Genomic DNA, 25,861 nt, shown 5'->3' on the forward strand with positions numbered 1-25,861 from the left:
GAGTATATGTTATATGGATTTAATTCACAAAATGCTGGAGTAACTCAGCAGGTCAGGCAGCATCTCAGGAGAGAAGGAATGGGTGACGTTTCGGGTCGAGACCCTTCTTCAGATTTTTATATGGATTGAGGAATTGTGTGTCAATGGTTAGTGATTCACGTGCAAAAATCATATGTTCAACTTGCCTTTTGACTCATTATTTACTATATTTTCATCTGGACCAGGTTGTTATAGTCTTCATTATGACACACTGAAGAAAGGGCTGATTTATTCAGCGTGGCTCTTTTCATTAGCACACAGTAATATTGTTTTCACTATACTTTGTTGAACATTGCTTCTTGCAACTTTTAATGTTGCCAAAGTCAAAATTGTTCTTCTGCAGGAACTGGGTCTGAATTTTTAAGATGAGACATAGGGTATAGTATTTATTATCTTTTATCTGTACTGAATCATTGTTAATATGGGTTTGCATAGCACACGGTGCCCAGTAGGGAAGGAACAATTGGAAGGAGAATCCAGTTATCCTGTTGTGAGCTCCTTTACCTCAGTCATGGAATATTAATTGCAGGTTTGGATGATGATTTTGTTTCAAAAACAGTTTTACTATTCCAAGATTTACTATCTCATTCACTGGCAATAAAACAAGTAGTATCTTTGGACTTGATACTAATGAAGTATAAAATCATTTTTTGTTAACTTTTTCTATTTCAACAAACTTGCGGAAGAAGTAGAAGATAGTTAGCCATCCATATTGGTTCTTGTATACTACAACAACAATCTTCGTTTTTCATTTTCTCCGAAGTAGGAACATCAGTAAAATAGCACTCAGGAGTATACATAGGGTGCACACGGTCGGAACTACAATCTCAGTCACCATCTCCATATGATTGATGAGAGGATCTAAAAGTCAAAACAAGAAGACATGATGCAAATAATCTTTTCAATTACTTGAGAAATAATTTAATTACAATAAATCAAGTGAATTTATTTAATATGTGATAAAATTATTTCATCATGTACCCGTTTTATCTTTAATAAAAACTGGGTTACATCTTTTGCTGAGAATATTGACGACAGTGTTGTGCTCTTCTATTTTTTATGGCAAGATCTCATAAATGAAGCATTAAATTCCTTTGAAGAACATAAGGTACAGATAGAGATACAACCTTGAACTGTTTACAGGTTAGAAGTTTGAGCAAAGACATTGATCATTTTCCAGTAGTAATGTCATGAGAATATAGAAATTATATCTTGAAACCACTCAAAAGTATCTTTGATTATTTTCCTATTAATGTATTTGGATTGTGCGTGTAAATTTCAGCAAAACATGAGAGATACTGAGCTAATAACCTTTTTGTATTAAAGCATCTTCAGCATGTCCCTTGCCATTTCTAGTTCTCCGACTCGGGTCCATGTAACCAAATATCTTTGAATCAATCACTTAAAAAGGTCAGCTATTCTCACAGTCGTCATTGCCATTTTATGTTTTTTTTCTTGGCTAATCCCTGTTCCCCTTTTAAAGACCCGTGCATGCTTTCTCACATGCTCCCCATTGAGCTTGTTTATATCTTGCTACCACGGGCGCCTGGACCCAGTTCATAGCCACCATCTATCTGTTCTTTCTTTAAAACAAGCAACTCTGGATTACGGGGCAGTGGTGTTCCTAGAAAATGGCCCGTGTCAAATTTTCCATAAAGTGAAACTGAGTAATGTGCAAACAAGTTAAGAATTGCAAGGTGAAAAAAAAAATGTTTATATACTTTTTACAAATTCTGTAAGTTATATTCCAAATTTCAAATTTTTGTGTAGTGAGAATTTTGTAAGGGCAGATTTCTGATAACTGAATGCTCGTAGCATGGGTGCCATCTGTATTTTCCGCCAGGTCTATTGGCTCTGTTGCTTCATCAAGAGCAACAAATCCAACTCTTTCTATCATGGACATTTTGGTCTTCTGATGCACCCTCCTTATCTTTCTTGTGGGTTTACTTTTCTCCTTCCCTGCATCTCAACCAGGATCTATGCAACCTCACGTAATTCTCTGTCCATCATATTTATTCATTTTGTTTATTGAAGTTCTTAGGGCTTGGAAGTAAATCTGGTCAGCCTCACTGTCTGTACAATATATAACCACTTCTCCCTTTCTGAAAACTTTATTCTAGCTTTTGCCAGCTGTAGATTTGCTTTTCCCACTCTCCCCAGCAAGTTTCTCAGCTTTTTCATTTTGTAGGTGGCACTTTTGTGGTACTGAGCCTGGTGTTGTCTGTATGCAGTTTGCATGTTACATCCCAAAGACATACCAGTAGGTTAATTGGCTCCTTTAAATTTCGCTTGTGTAGATTTAAGAGAAACTGAGGTGAGCAGAGGGAGGGGAAGGGCAGATGTTGATGGACTTGTGAGAGAAAATATGTAGCAGGGAAATAAGTTTTTGGGGGAAGAATGGGTTTGCTATGAGAAGTGGCACGGATTTAATGGGCCAACTGGCTCCTGCTGCTATATTCCAATAGCCCAAGAATTTGAAAGCTATATGATATTGTTATTTTATAAACCAAACAACTCAACTACCAGAAAAAAATCATTTTAGTTTAAAACAATATAATATTTTAAATGGGAAAGCATTAAAATCAAAATGCACAACTTTTCAAAATAATTGCTCAATGCGATTATTTTAGAGAAATTGTAAATACGAAAGGACAAAGTAATCTCAACCTATTTTAGCCATGATTTGTAACCTAAAAGGCTAATGTGCACATCTTTCTTTGTTGCTTTCAAGATTTGATCATGGCACTGAAAAAAATGACATCAAGCCCTTAATATCTAAACTTCATCATGCACTGGCCAAACTGTTGGCAAATGTGCCTGCTTCTCATTTGTTCCGTCTGTTCTTCCAGCTGAAAAGGGCAAACAGAAAAGAACCCATTAGCCCATGAGTGGTCCTCCTATCCCCTCCTGTAATTTTAAATATAGTGATGTCAGTGTCACTTTAAAATTACTATAAAAAATGATGCACAGATCAACCGAGTATTTGTGGAAATTAGTATGCAGAATATAACCTTGAGTGGTGCAACATGTTCTGTAGTGTGTGTGTGTTTAATAGTATTGGGATTAGTAGAATTTCTTTTTCAAAATATTAATTATTGATGTATGTATTGTCGTGTTTATTTCAAGTAAATTGTAGTAGAATCAGAAGAATGCAGTGGTAAAACATAAGCCAGTATATTATTAATGGAATAAATGGAGTTTCAAAACATTAACTTTTTTTAACAAAATGCTTTGATGTAGGGGGAAAGCTAAATTTATTTTGAACCCCAAAAATCTTTATCTTAAAATTAACGCTGCAGCACATGATGTGTGCATTAGATTTTATGGTCCCTTTAAGGAGAAAAAAAAAACTATGATCTTGCCTGTCCTCATGTGAACTGATTATAAAGTAACTGAAAGCCAAAATAAACAAGGCTACAGACTGCTAGGAAGTGAGTAACTTAAATAGTTCCATTTCTAATTGGTTGATGATGTTCGTTGTAACAAATTTCATTTATTCTCATAATTTTTAATGAGATGGGATATGTTCATTTTGTGAATGGGCTATCTTCATTTTGCAATTAGAGGAATGGTAGCTGCAAATTAAATCTTTCCATCTAGATAGTGGCATTGTTTCATTATTATAGTTTGACTTTATGCTTTATTTGGAGTTTGGAGTCAAAGCAATAGATTTAATTCACTGCTGATAATTTGTGTAGATCTATGAAACATTTTGTTGACTGGAGTAGAGAAAGTGGTGACAATTTCTTAATACAGTCAATTCGTAAAGGTACCGGAATATCTACTTGACCTAGGCAGCCATTTTGCTCATTCACGGTTACCCAACTTTTCTGTTGCCCAGTGCAAACCTTATTTTTGATCATTCAAGTCATCTGATGTAGTTATTCATAACCTGATAGAGTAAATCAAGCTTTGCCATGCTTCTGTTTCCCCGTCCACGTAATCTATATTTCAGGGTTATTCTGCAGATAATAACTTTTCGTATTACCTTTGCAATAGTTTCTAATCGGGAGGGTTTGCACTGAATTAATTGCTGTGTTTCCCCCCAAAAATGGTTATGAATCTTTCTGATGCCATTGTTAACATCCAAAATAACATGGAAGAACAAAATATCATGAATCAAACCAAAACGTCTTATTGCTCTTCTGCCTTTGGCCATATCCAGGAAAGAGTGCCGTGAAGCCAAGTGTCTGCAATTTGTTTATGGGTTTAATTTGTCAGTATATTGAGTATAGAAGTTGGGAGGTCATGTTGCAGTTGTATAAGACACTGGTGAAGCCACATTCAGAGTACTGTGTTCAGATCAGGGCACCATGTTAAAGGAAAGATGTTATCAAGTTGGAAAGGGTACAGAGAAGATTTACGAGGATGTTGCCAAGACTTGAGGGTCTGAGCTATAGGGAGAGGTTGAGCAGGCTGGACTCTATTCCTTGGAGAGCAGGAGGATGACGGGTGATCTTGTAGAAGTGTATAAAATCATGAGAGGAATCGGTCAGGTACACGCACAAAGTCTCCTGCCGAGAGCAGGGGAATCAAGAACCTGAGGACATGGGTTTAAGATGAAGGGGGAAAGATTTAATAGGAATCTGAGGGGTACTTTTTTCACACAAAGGGTGGTGGGTGTATGGAACAGGTTGCCAGAGGAGGTAGCTGAGGCAGGGACTATTGCAACATTTAAGAAATAATTGGACAGGTATATGGATAGGACAGGTCTGGAGGAATATGAGCCAAACGCAGGCAGGTGAGACTAGTGTAGATGGGACGTTGGTCAGTGTGGGCAAGTTGGGCCGAAGGTCCTGTTTCCAGGCTGTTTGACTCCATGACTTTTTAACTTCAGCCCTTTGTATGATTAACATTAAAAATGATTACACTGTTGCTCTATTCTTTTTATTTATTCATTTTGCAGGATCAGAGGGGAATTGGCAAGGCCAATATTTATTGCAATTCCTCAATTGTCCTAAATAACAGCTTGATTGTAACAGTAGAATGAGGGTGTGCTAGGCAATGTGGTTAAAGATTGGAGTACCGAATATTTCTATTGCTGATGAAAGTCCCACCTCATAGATGCCCAGTTTGAGCTGCCAAATCCTCATTTGCCCATCCTACTTAGCATGATTACATTGATTCGCAACATTATGTAAGGGTAGTACATAAACTCACGGGTCCGTAATCTGGGGAGGACCTGTAATTTTTGTGTGCGGGTAGTTTCTGGGAAGGACCTGTAGTCATTGTTATAGTTTCTCCTAATTTCAGATTATTAACATCCACAAATTCCAGAACTGAGAGGGTTTAATCTGGTCTCTAGCTAGTTCATCAGTTTAACTACTGCACCACACCATAGATAGGACTATTTTTAATTCCATAACTTAAATTGTAAGAACATTTTCTTCAGACATGAACTATTTTGAATTAACGTGTCCTGGGATAAATGTACATTTAATGGTATTTTCTTCTTTGAGATGCCAGCTCTGTGAACACATTTTTAGTTAAACTACATCTGTAACTCTGCATCCAGTTTGCACAATACTGGTTTTAGTTAGTCATAAAGTCATGTAGCACGTAAACAGGCCCTTCCCGCCCAACTCATCCATCAACACTAGTTCCATTTACCTGACAGTGTCCCCAGGATAAAGGTGAATACGGTGGTCCTAAAATTGTCGCGCTATTGTGTGACGGGGCACAAAAATACGGTTATATCACAGGCATCGACAAACAAACAATCAAACAGAGTTTTAGTAATACAGGTATATAGATAATATCACTTGTTTGTGTTCTGCAAAGAGGCAGAGGGACCTTTGTTCCCCATGAGGTGAAGTATCAATAGCTAGGCAGCCCAAAAAAAGATAATGGTATAATTACTGCATTTGTGCTCTGGCTAGAGCAGACATTGATGGGCTTTTATTGCCTTGCTCCAGATGTGCTTCTAAATGCCTTTGTGACAATGTTCACTTACCTGCAGCAAGCAGTGCATTGGTGGTTGAGCATGTCTCAGCGGCCTTACGCAGCCAGTTTTCAATCTACCCAGAGAAAAGTGGAAAGTTTGTTTAATCACCAACATTCTGCTGCCGAGGGGAGAAAAAACAATGTTATAGTAAACAATACACGAGAGGTCGCCAGTTTCCTGGAATCGGATAATATTCCATGCTCATACTGATGGATATGGAGTTTCTTAAACTTGGATCCATCAAATCCAAATACTGATGGATTTGGAATAGGAATTTCTACATTTTCTTGCAGTACAGGAGGCCGTTTGGCCCATCGACTATGCCTGCTCTGAATAATTTTATTCCTCCATTTTTTTTACCTTGAAACCTCTTCTCCCCATCAATTCTACCACCAATAGATGAGGGACAATTTATAGTAGCCAATTCACTTGCTCACTCACAATTCTCTGCAATGTGGATGAAACCGGTGCATCTGAGAGAAACCAAAGAGGTCACAGGGAGAACAAGCAGACATTACATAGATAGCACTGGGGGTCAGAATTGAATTCATGTTGCTGGAGCTGTCAGTCACCAGTTCTACTACTGTATTGTTAAATTATACTAAGTATTGATCTATTCAGTATCAGTACATTCTTTAATTTCATGCCAGTGTTATCTAATTACCTTTTATCAGGCATAAAATAGATAAAATGTTTACTAAGGCTATAGGAGTGAAATGCACATTGAAGTTTTTCATTCTACACTTACCTTTTCATTTTAAGTCAATATCTTTCTCCTCTACTGCTTATTCAACGTGAAAAATAAAAGCATCACGAGATGCACTGAATCAGTGTTACTGAATTAGGGATAGTTAAGCAACATGGGCAATAGCACAGCCAGCACATTTAGCTAGTTTCAAAAGCTGATGCTCTCTCAACAGTCCATTCATTGATTTAGAGAAATATAAAAAAATAGGTGCAAGGAGTAGGCCATTCGGCCCTTCGAACCAGCACCGCCTTTCAATATGATCATGGCTGATCATCCAGAATCAGTACCCTGTTCCTGCTTTTTCCTCATATACCTTGATTCCGTTAGCCCTCAGAACTCTCTCTAACTCTCTCTTGAATACACCAGTGAATTGGCCTCCACTTCCTTCTGTGGCAGAGAATTCCACAGATTCACTGGCTGAAAAAAAAAATTCTCATCTCAGTCCTAAATGGCCTACCCCTTATTCTTAAACTGTGACCCCTGGTTCTGGACTCACCCAACATCGGGAACATTTTTCCTGCATCTAGCCTGTCCAATCCCTTAAGGATTTAATGTTTATATTTGAACATTTGTCTTAGTTTCCCATTTTATTTGTTTCTATTGTCTTGTTGATTATCTCTTGCGAACAGTCATCAGCTTTCTGCATAAAATATTTAGAGTCTAAATTCCATGCAATTTATTTCTTACAAATTTGAATCCGTTTTATGAGGAGGAACAATTGAATGATTAAATGGCTTAATCATTTAATTAAATGATTAAATGATTAGGGCGGCACGGTAGCGCAGCGGTAGAGTTGCTGCTTTACAGCGAATGCAGCGCCGGAGACTCAGGTTCGATCCTGACTACGGGTGCTGCACTGTAAGGAGTTTGTACGTTCTCCCCGTGACCTGCGTGGGTTTTCTCCGAGATCTTCGGTTTCCTCCCACACTCCAAAGACGTACAGGTATGTAGGTTAATTGGCTGGGTAAATGTAAATGTAAAAATTGTCCCTAGTGGGTGTAGGATAGTGTTAATGTACGGGGATCACTGGGCGGCACGGACTTGGAGGGCCGAAAAGGCCTGTTTCCGGCTGTATATATATGATGATGATGATGATAATAGACCCAAATAATCACTAAAAGTGAGTATTATCGTTGTCAATTAAATAATCTGTGGTACTCACTTCTCTCTGGTTGGGAAATCCATTGGAGCTGATCATCTTCCTGTAATATTGAACTGAAGCCTTGGGATACCTTCTCTTGTGTTTGGTTTTAAAATCAATGTAGTAAAGGCCAAATCTTTCTGAATACCCTTCATCCCATTCAAAATTATCCAGCAGTGACCAGGATGTGTAACCTTTCACTTTAGCACCATCTTTCACAGCTGCAATGTTTCAAAACCACATGTGATTATAAACATAAAGATTTGAGACAGCATCAGGAAATGCTGGAAACTCATCATGATCTCATGAGTACTTGCATAAAGAAAAATTCAATTAATGCAAACAGCAATGTTTCAGTCAGAAAAAAAAGGTTTATGTCCAAACCAGCGTGAATGTTGTTTGCTTTGGTTGGATGATATTAAAATAACTACAAATCATCTTTTTCTCAAAAAGGCTATTAGGATTGATGTTCTCAATTGCAGCATATAAAAATAAAAGCGGATGTTTATTTATTGATAGGAGAAAAGTAGCCATTTCTCCTATCTCGGTATCATTTCTCTCTGCCTATTGTAATCAAATCAGTTCCCTCTCCTCCTGCTTTGTCGCCCTGACTGTCTTCTCCATCTTCACTCTTATGTTCCTTTTTTTCTTGCTGCCCTCTGTCATGCTCACCCACGTTTTCTTTTCCTGTCTCATCTTTTTTAAATCTATCTGCTGCATGGTGGATTTTGTTTGATTACAGAACAATGTGGAGCAAATACTGCTACCACCTGCCTCTCCACTGTCATGGCAAGTCTGCCCTAAGAATAGAGTTTTAGTGGTCTGGGTCTGTATCCTCACACAAGAACGAGAGGTGATCTCATTGAAACTGACAAAATGCCTGTCGGCCTTGACAGCTGAATACAGGTTGGTTCCACTTGCTGAGGAGTTTAATAGATTTCTGGATACAAAGGGAGTTGAGGGATAAGGAGATAGTGCAGGAAAGCATTGTTGAGGGAGATCAATTAAGATTATGATGAAGCAAATTCAGAAAGGTCGAATGGACTACTAATTCTTATGTTGCTCAGCTTATTTAGAATCTGTATAATTTAAATAATTTTTTGCCACTAAATTTTCATAACAACTTCCAAATACGCAAGATATATGGAGGCATTAGTACCAAAATGTTAAATTATTTCTGCAATTAACACACGTTGAAAGTGCAGGAATATGCAATCTCCATGCGGACAGTATCCGAGATCAGGATTGGATCCAGGCTACCAAAGGTGTGATGTACTAATTGCTGCAACACTGTCCCTACTAACCTTCAGCAGACTACCAAATTTCATTTAAAAGCAAATTTCTGCCGTCTAATTTTTGTTCACTCCCATGAGGGAATAACAATAGCAATTAATTCATGTTTAATGTATTATCATGGAAAATGCCTTATTTAGATATGAAGACCTACCTTTAAGAATCTCATTAACATAATTATTCATGTACTGTATTCGCCACTTATCACACAACTCAGTACACTGCCATTTCTCCGACACTCCATTTTCTGTCACATAGATCCTAGGGTTACCATATCGACTCTGGAACAAATCAGAAAAAAAAAGGATTGCAAATCAAAAATTTCATTCCCTTATTGTTAGTCTAACTCATCCTGACTTTTTTTTTAAAAAGCCAGGCATGACAGAAAAGAGAACATGTCTTGCATTGTTGATCTTGCATTGTTAAATAAGCCATTTCTGCTGGAGTGAACTATCACATCGTGTATTGTTTTAAATGCGTGTGATTTTTTTTTTTAACAAAGAGCTAGAGATTTCTGAACAAATTAAGTTGCTGTGTGCAAATTCCCGCAACTATGTATGGTGTTTATGACTGGAAAGTAATTTGTTTGTTCAGCACCTTTGAATCATAATTAGGGTGAGGAGTCACAAAAAGTCAGTATTTCCACAAATATTATGCAATTTATGAGACCAATCTTTCTGTTTTTTTCCAGATCCACTTATCGCAGGAGCTTGCACATACCCTTCACCTCAAATCTATGTTAACACAATTAAATGTTTGAAATGTCTCCCTGGAACTTTCTGTTATTTTTGCTGTTTATGTATTTCATGCTGTTTATTCTGCTTCCTTTAATAAAAACATATTTTCTAAACTTCCTTGTGATTTAAAAATGCTGCTGGGTATGGTGTTCCAGAGCTTCAGTTAGAAGCCTGCATCTGAGTCTGTGTAATGACTCCCGGTACAAGTGTGGATAAATTGTCCACGTCTGATACGGTGGCAGATGGATGAGGCTTCTTCAGCCCCAATCTTGTGATCTTGACAACCCAAAAGATCTTGGAACAAAAGTGGTAATGCTGGAAGAATTCAGCCAGTTAAGAAGCATCTGTAAAGTGAGAAACCAGTTAATGTTTTGGTTACGAAGGGTCTTCAACCTAAAATATTAACTGGTTACTCTTTCCATAGATGCAGCTTGATTGGTTGAGTTCAACACCATTTCTGTTTTTAAATCGAACACTTCCATCTAGTGGATGGAATCCCACTTTCCCCTCTTAAGTTGCACACACTCCATTTTGGACCCGTTGCTATTCTTTAATTATCTTTGAGAATGTTAAAATGAAGGAACTGCCTACCAAAAGTACTGAGGGAGTACCTCCACCAAAAGGACTAGAGTGGCTCAGGGATAGCTGACCACCATCTTCCTGGGCAACAGGATGAGGCTGGGTGAGGCTGTGAAACTTATTTTTTAAGAAGATTTTCAAAACTAATGGTATATTTGTTCTCATGCTTCCATAATGCAGCATGAACCCAACTGTTATAATAAGGGAACAAAATAGAGTTCAGAAATTGTGCTATTTTTTGTTTGCCATACATACATGCAGCTCACTAATTCCTTCTCCACCTCTTCCTATCCACCTCTTCTCTGTAGCCTTGCAAATTTTTCCTTCCCTTAAATATATGCAGTACCCCAAAGACGATATGGACCTGTCTTGACCACATCTACAGATAATGCACTATAGATTCCAACCGCGCTACGTACAAAAAATATTCTCTCGTGCCTTCTCCCTTATTTTATGCCCATAACCTATATTTCCCGGGGCCCTTCAACAGTGATACATCCTCCCACTATCAACTCTGCCCTGACACTTCATCATTTTATATACTTTGATCTTTTCTGCTGGAAAGGGACAGTTGCAATTTCTCCAATCTTTCCTTGAATTTGTAGAACCTCATTCCTAGAAATATTCTCATCAATCTTTTCATGACCCTTTTTAATGTCTCACACCTTTCCTCTCAGGATAGGAATCTGAGGTAGAGCTTGTTAAATTCTTTCGTTGTTAGATTTGTTTTATCTTTGTGCTCAGTGAAGGGAAGTATTTACTGGTGTTGCACTTTGCAGGAAGTTTCCATCCTATCTGAGCTCCTAATCTTTAATAAGCCTTTCTCTGAAGGTGGACTAATGCACCATGGATTGACAATGCAAACTGGAGGCTGGAAAGCGTAATGAGCAAACTGGTGCGAAGGAACAGATCAGAGTTAATAATGTCCTTGGTGAGTGCTCACTCTGGCTTAGCAGGTCAGCAGTACTAATTCAGAGTAAAGTTATACAGTGCTGAACAAACAATAGCCTATGTAGGTGTAAGGATATGACACATTTGTGTAGCATATTTAATAACTCAAATTAATTTATTCAAAGTGCTTTACAGCTAATTAAATGTTTTCTGCCATGATACTGAAAACAGTCCATTTGTGTGTCCTATGATCCCACTATCAGCAATCTGAGGAAGAGTTAAATTGGTTGAGAGATAAATATAGACCTGGAAACTGAGAGAACACTATTTGTGAAGTATTGCAATGGGGTTTCTTGTTTCTTCCTGAGAGATGGGCTCATGTTTAATGTCTCAACCAAAGACAAGATATGTTCGGATGTCACACTGCCACAGTGGTCGATTATGTTTTCAGGTTTTTGATGTTACACTTGGCCCACATACAATACAGACTAGAACACGACCTACTGGGTGAAGGCTAAAGGTTGAATACTTGTGGCTTGAGGTTAACACTGCAAAACATTTTCAGGCTTGTCTTTGGATCAGTTGACAGATTGTACATTCGACTCCTACTGTAGAGTTTGACGACCATTCAAGTAGAGTACTGAGATGAGACATTAAACCAAGATGCCATCTGATTCTCTTGGGCAGCAGGTGTTCTGTCTGAGTCCTGGCCAAATTTTAACCCTCAGTAAAAAAGTAGATGGTGTAGTTATCATCAGATTGTTGATTGTTGGACTTTCTATGCACAAACTGATGGCAGGTTTGAGAAAGGAGCACTTTGGCCTATAGTACATTTACAAGTCATGGGATCATGAAATAAATAAATGTAAATCATTTGTCGATTCCCAAATGAACCAATTGAATTACGCATCACCGATTTGTAGTAAATACCTTTATAAAATTCAGGATCCTTCTGAAACCCCAGGGTACTGAGTAAAGCCACTCGGATCCTGGGTCTGGCCACTGTGGGTCGACGAGTTCCACTAAATCACGATCAGTGTGATAATTCGGTCCCTTGCTGTAATGGTAATTCTTGTGAGTGATGTAACGGGTTGTGAAGTGACCCAGCCCAAAAAAGTCTGCCGTGCCTTTGATGAAGTGTTTCTCCTCTGGAGTGAAGGCAGGCAGTCTTGAGTTGCCCAGGCCTTCCTGTGAACTTTTTCTCCCTGTTGATGGGGTAAACATCATGGTTATTTAGAATTAGTTCAAAGATTAGAGGTTCTGAACACTACCATTGGCTCCAATGCTAAATTTGCCCAAGTCTTGGCCCCATTTTGTCCTGGAATTTGTCTGTTGTAGGAATGAATTGCATTGTCTTCATAAAAATAGTTTTACATGGCTCAGATTCAATCAAAATCTTTCACATTTTATTAAATTGAAAGGGTAGGAATGAATGCAATATAAGTTGCTGGAAATAATTCTGACAAGCAGAGTAGATAGTGGACAAGAAGAAAAACTGTTCCATTGGCACCCTGTGGAATATATAAAAGCATGAAAAGAATTTATACATGCATTTTCTGATGCTATATAGGACAATGTATCTTTCCCAGGCAATGCATCTGTGAATCCCTTCCATCTACCACTTTTGGATTTTTTTGCTTCCTGTTCAAAATTATTTAACTGATGCAGACACAGGTGCTGTAACATCATGAGTTGCCATCCACTGTTCATGCATGTCGTTATGATATGGTGAATCTCTGCCTTTGCCTGCCTAAGAAAAGCCAGGCCTAAATCAGATGGCATTAACATCCATACTGCAGTACTTTTGGGGTCACATTTTCCACTTGACCTACTAAAAGCAGTAGTAAACAGGGGAAATTAAAGAACTGCAAAATCGGTGCCATTTTAAACTACATTCAGAAAACAAAATACATTCTGTAACATTTGCTTGGTTGCATTTTAGACCCCTAAATAATCCATTGTAAAATCAGAATTATATGTGTCTAAACAGATTAATTTACTCTCTGTTTTTAGTTTTTTGTTTTGTTAGGTTAAGTTGCTGTATAGGCTTTGTGTGCGTATGTGTGTATGCATCTGTGTGTGTGGAGTGTGCACTCATTTTATTCCCTCCTATTACTTTATACTTACCAATACAGTCTTTCATAACTTGAGGGTAGTCCCCATTGAAAATAGGGTTGGCAAACCAGCCAAGATTAAATTGGATGTATCGCTCAGCAGCCTCAATATCCTTCTGGCTTGTAATGTCAACTGGATCTCCCCACTCACTTGTGATGGAAATACCCACCATGCCTTTAATATTAAAAGAATGTTTAATAAGTATCACATGAATAGTCTTTTAAATTAGAATATATATGTTTCAGTTGTGATTTTTGTAAATCAAAATGGTTCCTGATGGTGAAGATCATCCACAATATCCTCAACCACCATTTGTTCTCTTTCTCCATTGGTCAAGATCTCTTCGCTTTGATATTTGCTATGTTTTGGGCTAAACCATGTACTATCCTATGCAGTCTCCTGGCCTGTCAGCTTCTTGATTCCCAATGTGCTCTTTAACTGCTTAAATGCGACTTTTCAATTCCTGAATACTTTCTAAGATTCCTTTTTGCATTCATTTATTTTTCGTGATCTGGGTGTTGCTGGCAAGACCAGCATTTCCTGCCCATCCCTAATTGCCCTTGAGCAAATGGGAGCAGCTGCCTTCTCCTGCGACAATCCTTCTGCTGAAGGTGGTCTTACAGTGCTATTGGGGAGGGAGTTCCATGACTATCCCAGGTTATTGGGAGAGGCAAGCAAGGAGATTTCGGGGCCATGATGAAGATCTTTTTATGATACCTTCGATTTGTACCAGCATCTGCAGTTATTTTCCTACACATGAACTTCGTATCTTCTCTCACCACAAGGAGGTCCTGGTGAACTGAGAACAGCAATTGTTGACCCATTTAAGAAGGGAAATAGAAATAATCCAGGAAATTATTTGATGATGAGCCTCATGTCAGTAGTGGGGAAGCTCTGGGATATGATTAACTCACATTTGGAAGAGAATGGGCTACTCAGGGGCAGTTATCATGGCACGGCTGATCATGTCTTACGAACTTGATTGAGTTTTTTAAGAATATGACATCGTTGAGGAAAAGGCAGTAGATGCCTGAATGGATTTTGGTAAGCCATTTGATAAAGTCCATCGTGTTAGGTCTCCAGATGTTTAAGACTCAGTGATCCTGGCACTCATTCAGCATTGTTGCCATCCTTCAACCACAAGAGCCCTATGTTCAGAAAGACCTTCCTTGACTCTTTATCTTTCTTCTCATCTTTAGGACACTCCTTAAAACTGACTGAATTTTGATAACCTGCCTGGACATATTGCTACTCTGGTTTTTGATGATAGCATCTCTGTGATGTTTTGTTTTGTTGAAGATACTCTATTTTGAGTGCAAGCACATAAATGCAAATGTAGTATTTAGCTATTTTGAATTATGAAGCATTTCCCTTTGTGGTAATGTGCATTAAAAGTCTGATAGCTGTTCTATTTCCAACTTATTTCTCCATAATCTAGCAAATAGTTTAATTATCTGTAATATTTACATGTGCATGGTATTATTCTGCTTTTGCAACATTTCCAGGCAGTGCATTCATAACATGCATAAAATACCATACTATTATTTCTTGTACTTTTGCTAATTACCTTAAATCTGTGCTCTCTCTGGTTTCTGTTTCTTGTCCATGGGATGGTTGTTAGTTAATTTAATCCTTTCATCAATACAAAACTTTTAAAAACCTCTCCTTAACCCCAATTTAAAGGAGGATAATCACAATTTTTCATAATTCCACAGAATTGCTCAGTCATTAATACTCACTGAAATATATCAAGATGTGCTGAACTTAGACCTTTCTAATGACTAATGGAATTATTTGAGTCTGGAGCTTGAGTCTCATAAATCCTACTTGAAACAGATGATGCATCACCCTCTGTTGATCTATATAGCAGAAAGTAGTCAAATCATGCAGTATACTTTACACCAGAGGTTCCAGTTCACTCCTGTGCTACTTATTTGTTTTATGTTCGAGGCTTGTTCCTTATTTTTGAGAGATCGATACCTTTTTGGCGACTGCGCCAGAGTCTGTCGTACGTGTGCCAAGCTGTCGCGTGGGCCTGTGAAAGAGAAGTCAACACTTAGTGTTACTGAAATCATGGCTTCTTCACATTTTCCTCCCCCACAACCTTATTTAAAATGTCCAGCTGTCTCGCCCACCAAAAGGAACAGAAAAAAACCCTTCCTCCAAAACCGGACATCAGAATGTTGTGAGTAAGGCTTCTCCCATTGGTGACCCTCGGCCTTGGTCATGGATTGAGGCCACATTGTGGGAACCCGCTTGGCCGATGCCTTGGTGCAATACTGAGGCAGTGCTGCACTGCCAGAGGTCCTGTACGGTATATGGCAGAACCTATGAGGCTAAGTATGCATGTGCTGCTCGTGTCCTGGCCTCAACCACTGGCAAAACTGATTAATTCCTCATGTCTGTTGCATTTTGTTTTATGCAAATTGATTGGAGAATAACAGTGACATTTTATTTTATTGTTAAATAATTTTTTGATATAGAAACTTACCTTAATAATGTTATGTGCTGTCCTGTAACCTCCTATTCCATTCAGCTTTAACCCTGGGGCATGCTTTCCAACCTCGTATCCTTCTACAGCTATGGACTACAATATAAAATACATAAGCATCAGTTGATGGTTGTCCAAACATATCCCACTTATTCCACTGTTATCAAATGCTCCTGAGGAGTAGAAATTGTTGGAGGTTGAGTAGGCTGGGACTCTATTCCTCGGGGAGCAGGAAGTTGGGGGGTGATCTTATAGAGGAGTATAAAATCATGACAGGAATAGAATGGGTAGATGTACAGAGTCTCTTACCCAGAGTAGGTGAATCAAGGACCAGAGGACATAGGTTTAAGGTGAAGGGGAAGATATTTAATCGGAATCTGAGGGGCAACTTTTTCACACAAAGGGTGGTGGGTATATGGAACAAGCTGCCAGAGGAGGGAGTTGAGGCAGGGACTATCCCAACATTTAAGAAGCAGTTAGACAGGTACATGGATAGGACAGGTTTGGAGGGATATGGACCAAACATGGGCAGGTAAGACTAGTGTAGCTGGGACAGGTTGACCGGTGTGGGCAAGTTGGGCCGAAAGGCTTGTTTCCACATTGTATCACTCTATGACTCTATGTTTGGTTATAGAATTTTCATGTGAGATTGGGAGGGAGATCAATAATGGAGGTAGAGCTTGAGAGGTGGGACGAATGGGTTAACAAAGAAATTGCCCAGGATAATTCTTCCTAAATTTGCCTGCACAACACATGGGATAAACTGGTAAATAACCAAACACAGGCCACTGCCTGCGGCGAGGATATCGCATTACAGATCATAAACAGTTGGTTGAATTGGCGAGAATTATGCCTAATTCATTCACAAAAATAATCATATTTTGGAACTAATTAATTTTAGATCCTATGGTTCAATTTTTATACTTTTAATTTTGTTTCTTACTTATGCTTTCAATTAATATATGAAACAGAATGGAAACACCTCGGAGAATATCGTGAGACGGGCTTCAACTGAATATAATAGAAAAGTAAAGTTGGAAAAAAATGGTCTCAAGCCATCATAATTAATATTTATTTTAAAACCATTTTCAATAATTTTAGTTGTTACTTTCAAATAGAGTTCTGAACACATGGTAGCACTCAACATTTTGAGTATGAAAGGTAGTTACCATGTTTCCAAAACAAAGCATGTCACTGCACATCAGCAGTGTGAAAAGGTTCCTATGTCAAAGCAAGTCTTCTGTTCCTTCTGGGAACAGTGTGGCCACTTTGCAATGGGGTATCAAGCTACCAAATCATAGAGAACCAAGTTTTTAACATTAGATTGAAACTTGATCCAATAAAAATGGAGAAATGTTTAATCATACAAGTGTGAGGTTTTTTTTAATGGGGAGAGCTCAGAGCCAATTTGCTGATAAACAAACAACTGAGAGCATATATACAATTGTGCATTGTGGAAGTGTTGCATTGTTAGAACAGATACAAATAAAATAACTCTTATCGTGTACATAGAACAGTACAGTTTGGCCCACAGTGTCTATGCTGTACGATGATAAGTTACACTAATCTGCTCTGCCTGGATATGTGATCCATATCCTTCCATTTGTGCAGTCAGGTGCCTATTTAAAAGGCTTACTTGCACAGTTTTTTAGGGAAAACTGGAGTCGAAATGTATCAATGCTGAACAATTGGTGACTGATACCTCTCATCTCCCAGCGTTGCGTTCCACAAGTTAATGTTTAATTAATCAAACTGCATTATGACATAAAACGTACCCAAGGATTGTTGAAAGTAATCCAATGTTTCACTCGGTCACCAAACTTCTCAAAACACAGGTTGGCATAATCATTAAAAAAGTTAATCATACTACTGTTCTGCCAGCCACCATATTTATTTTGGAGGACCTAAAAATAATAGAGATAAAGACGAAATGAGATTAAAATGCCATTTAATGCATTATTGCTTCTCTTTCCAACACGCTGTAGAGCAGACCAATTTCTAGTGGGCTTAGATGACCTTAGATGAACAAAAAGAACAAGCCAGTCATCAGACATAAACAGATCAATTGGAGAAGGTATCTGGAGGAAGAGCATGGCAAACTGTACTGTATTTAACGGACCACCTTAAAACGGATTTTGGTTATAGCGGTGGACCCATTGACGACTGCTAACATCACCACCAGTTTCACCGCCTCCCTGGCCGGGCTGCTTTCTGGTGCGCTGCTGACGCCATCACCAGCTGCTTCCAGGCACTGTTTCCCTTGCCACTTCCAGGTTGGGCTGACAACGCCGCCCTTAGTCGCTTCCAGGCTGGGCTGCCGATACCACCCCCCAGCCGACACCATCTTCCCAGCCACTTTTACGCTGGGATGCCGACACCACCCCTGGCCCCATGTGGCCTGCCCGGCCGCTTCCAGACCAGACCTACTGCTGCCTCTGCCGGCCCACACAGCTTTCTAGGCACCTTTCAGGTCGTGCCTGCTGCTGCCGATCCTTACCTGCACTCCAGCTGCCTGCAGGCCGGTACCAACGACTCCACCAATCTTCGCCTCTCCTCTGGCCAACAGGCCCGGGCCATCAACTCACCTGGAATCCACGCCCAGTTGCAGACTGAGAGTCTGAAAAAGGTTCTCTACCCAAAACGTCACCTATCCATGTTTCCATGTTCTCCAGAGTTGCTGTCTGACCTGCTGAGTTACTCCAGCACTTACAGTTGTTTGTTTCTACGACTTATACAATTACACATGGTCCAATATAATGATGGTTTACTGTACTTACATTAAAAGGGCCAGGTGGCTGTACAGTAAAGGAAATTGTGGGCTGCATCCACAGAAATTGGAAAAAATATTTTAATAACCCAGTATTCCCTAAGAGAACCATAAATGTACAGGCTGTGAAAAGAGATGGAGAGACGCCTTTGCTAAGATTCACACAGCTCTTTTATTTTCTGAACTCCTTTTCCAAGACAATGAAATTCTTGACAGTAATAAAAATAATTCCAAGAAGGCTGGTTTCATACCCAACTTCTTTGTAAATATTAAATAATCAAAGGTATTGAGCCAAAAGAAATATTGTTAGAGCATTTCAACAGTTAACATCCGAACAGAATGATTATAATCTCAATTCCTCTGTGTCTCGTGGGACCGTTTGTTCAAGTTGCATATCAGTTCCAATAAATCCCTGACGTAAAGGCAGTGCAGTCAAAAGGAGAGAGCAGGTGGTGGGAATAGATTACATTTTGTATTTTCCAATCTTAAACAATTGTGACTACATATTGAAGCTGAGTGTAGCCATGAGAATGTAATTCAAATTGTGGCTTTGATACAGTTTTAAATCAGGCAGCAAAGTTAGTCTGGTCTGAAATCCTGTTTCAGATGTGAAAGTTAGTGTAATGTCAAAGGAGAAGTTACAATTAAATCAGTTAATAACTGGCAGGGTTTTACCTTAAAAGACATTGCAGCCAAAGAAGGGTATTGACCTGATCAGTCACCGAACTTTATGGATCATTAGATTGTCAGCATGTGGACCCCAAGTTCATCATGAGGACATGCTCTACTGATAGGGGTAGGGAGCAAGCGTATTATGTCAGCTGTTACATTGATGCCACTGTAATCTCTCAACCTCAGAGATGTTAAATCCTATATCACCACAGAACTAGGAATCCTGGTCTATTGTCAATATTAAATCTCTTAATTACACTTCTGCACAACCAAAGTAATCGAACCCTACTCAGATAGGTGGAGACACTAGTCCGATAGTAATACAGGAACCCGTGTGTAACACAGCTGTACTAGAGCTAGTATGTCTGGTCCCTGGTCGTTCAGTCTGTGGTGGGAAGAGTGGTAGCAGAGTTGTTAAAGTTGGTCACAAGTACCCAAATCTGAAAAGATAAAATAAAGCCAGACTTTTCACAAAAATTCTGAGTGCAGAAATTCAGATTTGCCATCTTGTGGAGGCATATATATGCATTCTGATGTAAATGGACAAATGTATGCTCACAATCATATTGAATTTTTAAATGATTATTGAGATGGTCGATTCCCCCCTTCCATTCTCTCCACCCCACCCTTGCAAATGCCCCTGTTGAGAAAGATTGTAATAATTTTGGGTTGCAATGACAGAATTCAGTAGATTAAGACAGGGTTGTAGCATCACAATATTCTGAGTGACACTACTACTTTCTCTAAAGTCATGGTCCTTAGGATGAACATAACAGTCCCCTCCTGCACAGATTAAAATTAACCATGGATGAGGCCTATGCTCTTTTATTTTTATTTATCTGTGGGATGTGGCTGTAGTGTATAATTGTTGTCTTTTTGTGACTGACATTCAGCTGAAGAGTCAGTGTGCACTCATTTATTTGTTTGTTCTCACACTACAGGCAAGGTTGAGTTTATTGTCTCCATGAAACTGCAGCCCCTTGACTGAAACGTGTACCAGTATATCCCAAATCACATCCAAGCATTTGGTACAGACCTGTGGAAGATCCCAGTGGTACAGGGTCACTATGGGCTGGATTTGGTTCTCCTGTAGGGTGTTTATCACTTCATTATAATAGTCGATTCCTTTGCCATTCACTTGCTCGGCTAGAGAATTTGGAAAAATAAGAAATAGATTATCTATAATGTACAAATCAAACATTTATTTGGAAATACAATCTTTGTAAAACTCTACTGTAACCTTCCTAGGGTGTGGACTCTATAAGCGAGGACTTCCTCCCACAGTTATATCAAGACTTTTATGTAGTATTAATACTGCTAGACTACTGTATGGGGCAGTGCCGGAGATCAGATTTGGGAGTTGATGTGGTGGGGAAGAAAGGTTGGGAGATGTCATTGCTCAGCAGAGAATTTTTAATACTGAGACAGTATCCCAGCATGAGCAAGTTTAGCAATCACGGAGGTATACAGCTATAAACTGATCTCACTCGGGATGGTAGATTTATCCTCATAACTCACAGCACAGAAACAGGGAGAGAAAACCGCCTTCGTATAATCCTTAGTTACACTTCAGTATCCATAGATTTGTACAAGGTTGGCTGAGAGTGGAAGGATGTCAGCTAAGGTTAAAGTGGTGGGCATAGCAGGTATTCTTTCTTACTAATACAAAATAATTATAGGAATTGTGTCTTTCAGTTCTGGCCGCCCCATTGCAGGAAGGATGTGTAGTTTTTGGTGAGGGATCAGAAGAGGTTCACCTGGATGTTTCCTGAATTAAAGGGTATTAGCTGTAAGGAGAGGTTGGACAAACGTGGATTGTTTTCTTTGGAGTGTCGGAGGATGAGAGGTGATCTAATGGACGTATATAAAATTATGAGAGGCATTGATAAGGTGAATAGACTTTGGCCCATTTTGTCAGGCGGATGTGGGCTGGGCTCTTACAGCTGCTATTGTAACATCGCTGCCAGGAAGACTGCTGTTTAGCAGAATGCCATCCTTGTTCTTCAAGCCTGGTCTGTCACAGCTGTGGGGCAAACGCACAGCTTCTTTCCCTTCCATTACAGGGTGACTGAGGCCAAATGCAATGTGGACAATGTTTAAAGGGGGTTCCAAACCAAAAAGTGTGAAAAGAGAGACCTCATATGAATATGAGTTCATATGTTCTTTGGCCCATAAACTTTGCCCTTTGGCCCATAAACTTTGCCCTTTGGCCCATAAACTTTGCGCCGAACGTGACACCAATGTAAACTTCACATCTACCTACACATGGTCTATATCCCTCAGTTCCCTGTTCATGTCTCTCTAAGTGCCTTTTAGTCATTGCTATTATACTTGCTTTCCAAAATCTACACATCCTGTCAAAAATGCGGCGACCAGAAATGCAAACCATAACTCCTTGTAATTGTTTTGTATTATAAAGTAAAAATACTTAATACCTGCTTAGTCCCAGAACTTTTACCCGGCCTGACAACCTTCCACTCTCTGCCAACCATGTTGTGGATGCAACAAAAGATTATGCTAAAGTTCATTTTCTCCCTGTGAACAAGGAGGGAATCTGCTCACTTCTGACAGCATTAACATTAGCTTATTAGCATTCAGAGAAGGCTGACTCCCTTCCCATGAGCCCTTTTGTCAGCAAGACAGTAAAGTGAGAGATGTTACCTTTTATCCCCGTTGGTATGATTCGAGGCCAGGATATAGAAAAGCGATAATGATTGACTTTTAACTCCTTCAACAAGGCAATGTCCTCCTGTAATAAAATCAGGTGTTATCCAGGCTTTGCATGCGTGAAGAAAATTATGAAGATGTTACTGGGTGTAGAAGATTTGTGTTACAAGGAAACGCTGGACAGGCTAGGAATTCTTTCCCTGGAACATAAGAGCCTGAAGGATTATGTTGTAGAGGTTTATAATATCATGAGGGGCATAGATAAGGTAAATGCCCAAAATCTTTCCCGAGGGCTCGAGGTATAAGGTGAGAGGGCAAGATTTAAAAGAGTCATGAGGGGCAGATTTTTCACACAAAAGATGATGCACATTTGGAAATAGCTACCTGAAGAAATGGTAGCGGCACATACATTACCACATTTAAAAAACACTCAAACATGTAGATGGATTGGAAAGGTTTGAGATAAGGGCCAGGTGCAGGCAAGTAGGATTAACTCGGTTAGGCAATCAAAACAAGGTTTTTTCAACAGAAATACGGCGATGGAGGATAGTTGCATATAGAATTGCACATCAACTCATTCTCAGTAAAGTGGTCATTAGTATAAGAAAATAACTGCAGATGCTGGTACAAATCGAAGGTATTTATTCACAAAGTGCTGGAGTAACTCAGCAGGTCGGGCAGCATCTCGGGAGAGACATTGTCACCCATTCCTTCTCTCCCGAGATGCTGCCCGACCTGCTGAGTTACTCCAGCACTTTGTGAATAAAGTGGTCATTAGGCCTGATTGACAGTGGGTGATCCATCATACCCATTCTGTCATGGAATGGTATTTCACCATATTCCACCTTAAACATTTCATTGCCTGCAAAATACCTTGAGATGTGAAAAACTCTTAAGGAAACACAAACCCATATTCTGTGTTCTTACCTTGAATTTATAATAGCTTTCACAGGATAAGTCCCCTGTTTCATTCAGGAATACTTTTCCTTTCTTATGCGTGAAAACATCCCAGATACTGAGGCCTTTCCCATCTTGATTCCAAGCTCCTTCTGTCTGGTAAGCCGAACTGCCCACACCCCAGGAGAAACCTAAAATCAATAGAGTACTTAAATGCTGTGTTTCACAACAATATATTTGTGCATTGATTGGTACTTGGAAATATTCCAATTTGTTTCAAAATAAGATTAATTAAAGTTTGGTATTTTTCACATTGCCATACAATGCAGGAGGCCGTTCATCTGATTGATCTTATGCTGGCTGTTAGTAAAATCCCATTCTCCACTTGTAATGATTATTTCTCATACATTGCAGGACATCCCTGTTCCGAGTCTATATGCCTGTGATGCTGCTGCAAGCAAGATTTTCATTGTACCTGTATCTCACCACACTTGTGCATATAACAATAAACGTGACTCGCCTTGAAATCTACCCTAATTCACCAGCCACCCACTTACACTTGGGACAACTTAGTATGACCAATAAACTCAACAACTCTTATGAGTTTCAGACATGGAAAAAAATCCAGGGTACCCAGAGAAAGGCCACATTGTCACAGAGAGAACATGGGCATCGGAGCTAAGATCAGTAAGAAAGAAAACTGCAGATGCTGGTTTAAATTGAAGGTAGACACAAAATGCTGGAGTAACTCAGCGGGTCAGGCAGCATCTCTGGAGAGAAGGAATGGGTAACGTTTTGGGTCGAGACCCTTCTTCAGGTCAGGATCAAACCCAGGTCACTGGAGATGTGAAGCAACAGAACTACCTGCTGCCCCACTATGTTGTTCAGAAATGCTGCAGCACTGAACGTTTAAAGATTGTACTGCGTGACTTTCAGCTCCAAATACAAACTGAAGTGATTTTAGAAATTATTGGTGTGGAGATGATTGTGTCTGGTCCAGTATGAGACGAGAAACAGACTAACCATGCTGTTACAAGATCTGCAGCTGCACGGGACTTCATTAATTTGTATAGTCTGCCGTGAACATAGTAAAACATCCAAGGCGTGTCACAATAGGAGATGGCAGAGAGAGAACTAAAAGTCAACCAATGAGTTGTGCTTTAAGGAGCATGAAAGGAGGAGAGGGAGGTAGAGAAGTTAGGGTTGGTGTCCAAGTAATTGACAGAGAGATTAAAATCATAATAATAATCATAATCACTTGGTGTCCAAGTAACTGACAGAGAGATTAAAATCCACATTGACTGGAAGGCTGTGAGAGTTGAGGGAACACAGAGATCCGAGAGAGTTGTAGCACCAGAGTTTACAGGGATGGATGTGTGCCACTCAGGGTGAGCAGGGGCAAAATCTTGGAGGAATTTGAAAGCAAAGTTGGAATTTTTAATGTCAAGACTTTATTTAATTTGAAGCCAACATTTCTCCCACAAACAGCGCTGGAAGTGGAAGGAATTATTATTTAAAATGCAAATTAGATATATTTCTTAAAGGAAATAACATTTTGAGATTCTGCATGAATAATCTGAGAGGATGTACAGGGGATAGCAGATGTATTTGGACCTAATGTTTCCTAAGGGCTATGCTCACTCAATGGGCCTTCACACATAGACGCACACAAGAACAAGAGAGCTTTAATAAAAGATCCTGGGAGAGTTGGACAGATGGACATGTCCACTGGTTGTGAAATCCAGAAGTAGACATCATGGATTCATGGTATATAGTCATCTATTTGGGAGAGAGCTGAGTAGTGATTTATTTTGAATTCTCTGCAGCACCATACAATTGGTGCTTCGTCATTTGCATGTTTGAGGCTCAGATTAGTTAGTTTCTGAGGTTGTAATGAATTAAGGGATATTGGAACGTTAATGTAAAGTTGAATTATTTTCTGGAATCACTTCAGTTCCTAAAGCTACGTATCATGGGGGCTTTATTCATTTCTAGCCTGGATTTGTTGTGGACTCATTAATAAATCATCGGTGTACTCAGTGACTCTGTTATTGTTGTATCAATTGACCATCGGGATGGTGGAAGATGAAGCAGATAGATTTTTTCACCGGATCTTGATTTGTCAACTTAGAAGAGAAATGCACATGCTGTTTCTTATGGGGACAACAGTCCTTTGGCATTGAAAATAATGTGATGCATATAATCCAGCTTCTGGTACCAAACATTGGCCTGTTCTAAACTGGTAACAATTCTGAAGCTATTGGACACAGAGAATATATCAGAAGATCAGTTTATTCTTATATTGCATAAAGTCAATAAACTGTCCACAAATCTGGTATAATGAGAAGATTCCAGAACTGAGAAGGACCAACATTATTTTTCTTGGTTCTTCTTAAACTTTTAGATCAGTGACCAGAAATGAACATTCTGTAATGATAGATTTGTTCTGACCATAAAACTCATACCTTAATCATACAGCATCTTAAAAATATTAAGAGTAATTTAATACATTGCACTAGTTCCAAGCTCCACTTGGGTCCTTAAATGTAATTACCAGCAGGGAAAGTCCCATAGTAGAAGGATCCACCATGATCTTTTGTCCAGTCAAAGTCCAGAGTCAGGCACAGAGGTAGCGCCAGCAGCAGCCCTCCGTGCAGAACTAGGGGCTGCATCATCCTTCAGCCTTTATCAGTCCAGTGTCGTTACCTAGCACCCGATGACAGCTCCTCTCCACAATCTGTCCACACACAGAGTACAACACAATCATGTAGAAGAGTGCCTCAGAAAAACATACCACATGGGCAAGAGCTCATTGTAAAAAGAAAGCTAAAGGATAACCTGACAGGTCTTTCAAATTCTGAATTAATTTGATTGATAAAT

At 39.3% G+C, this 25,861-nt stretch overlaps 2 protein-coding genes across 3 annotated transcripts in view; one reads left to right on the top strand and one right to left on the bottom strand.

The window, feature by feature from the left end:
• zwilch (zwilch kinetochore protein) overlaps positions 1 to 9,975 on the top strand; it is a 53,109-nt gene extending 43,134 nt beyond the window's left edge. For both annotated transcript variants that reach the window (XM_078427072.1, XM_078427073.1), the window contains one exon: positions 9,857 to 9,975. The gene's annotated coding sequence lies outside the window, so the exon portion shown is untranslated. The remainder of the gene's footprint in view (positions 1 to 9,856) is intronic.
• lctlb (lactase-like b) lies at positions 788 to 25,656 on the bottom strand. The gene is made up of 13 exons (XM_078427074.1): positions 25,536 to 25,656; positions 23,012 to 23,172; positions 22,079 to 22,166; positions 20,454 to 20,563; positions 17,754 to 17,882; positions 15,979 to 16,074; positions 15,468 to 15,522; positions 13,500 to 13,661; positions 12,303 to 12,577; positions 9,320 to 9,446; positions 7,894 to 8,093; positions 5,993 to 6,056; positions 788 to 900 (listed from the first exon to the last, which is right to left on the bottom strand). The coding sequence occupies exons 1-13, from the start codon at positions 25,654 to 25,656 to the stop codon at positions 788 to 790; spliced, it is 1,701 nt and encodes a 566-aa protein (XP_078283200.1).
• Between the last annotated feature and the right edge of the window lie 205 nt (positions 25,657 to 25,861).

The sequence above is a fragment of the Rhinoraja longicauda genome, chromosome 33 (genome assembly GCF_053455715.1).
Source record: "Rhinoraja longicauda isolate Sanriku21f chromosome 33, sRhiLon1.1, whole genome shotgun sequence".
NCBI lineage: Eukaryota > Metazoa > Chordata > Chondrichthyes > Rajiformes > Arhynchobatidae > Rhinoraja > Rhinoraja longicauda.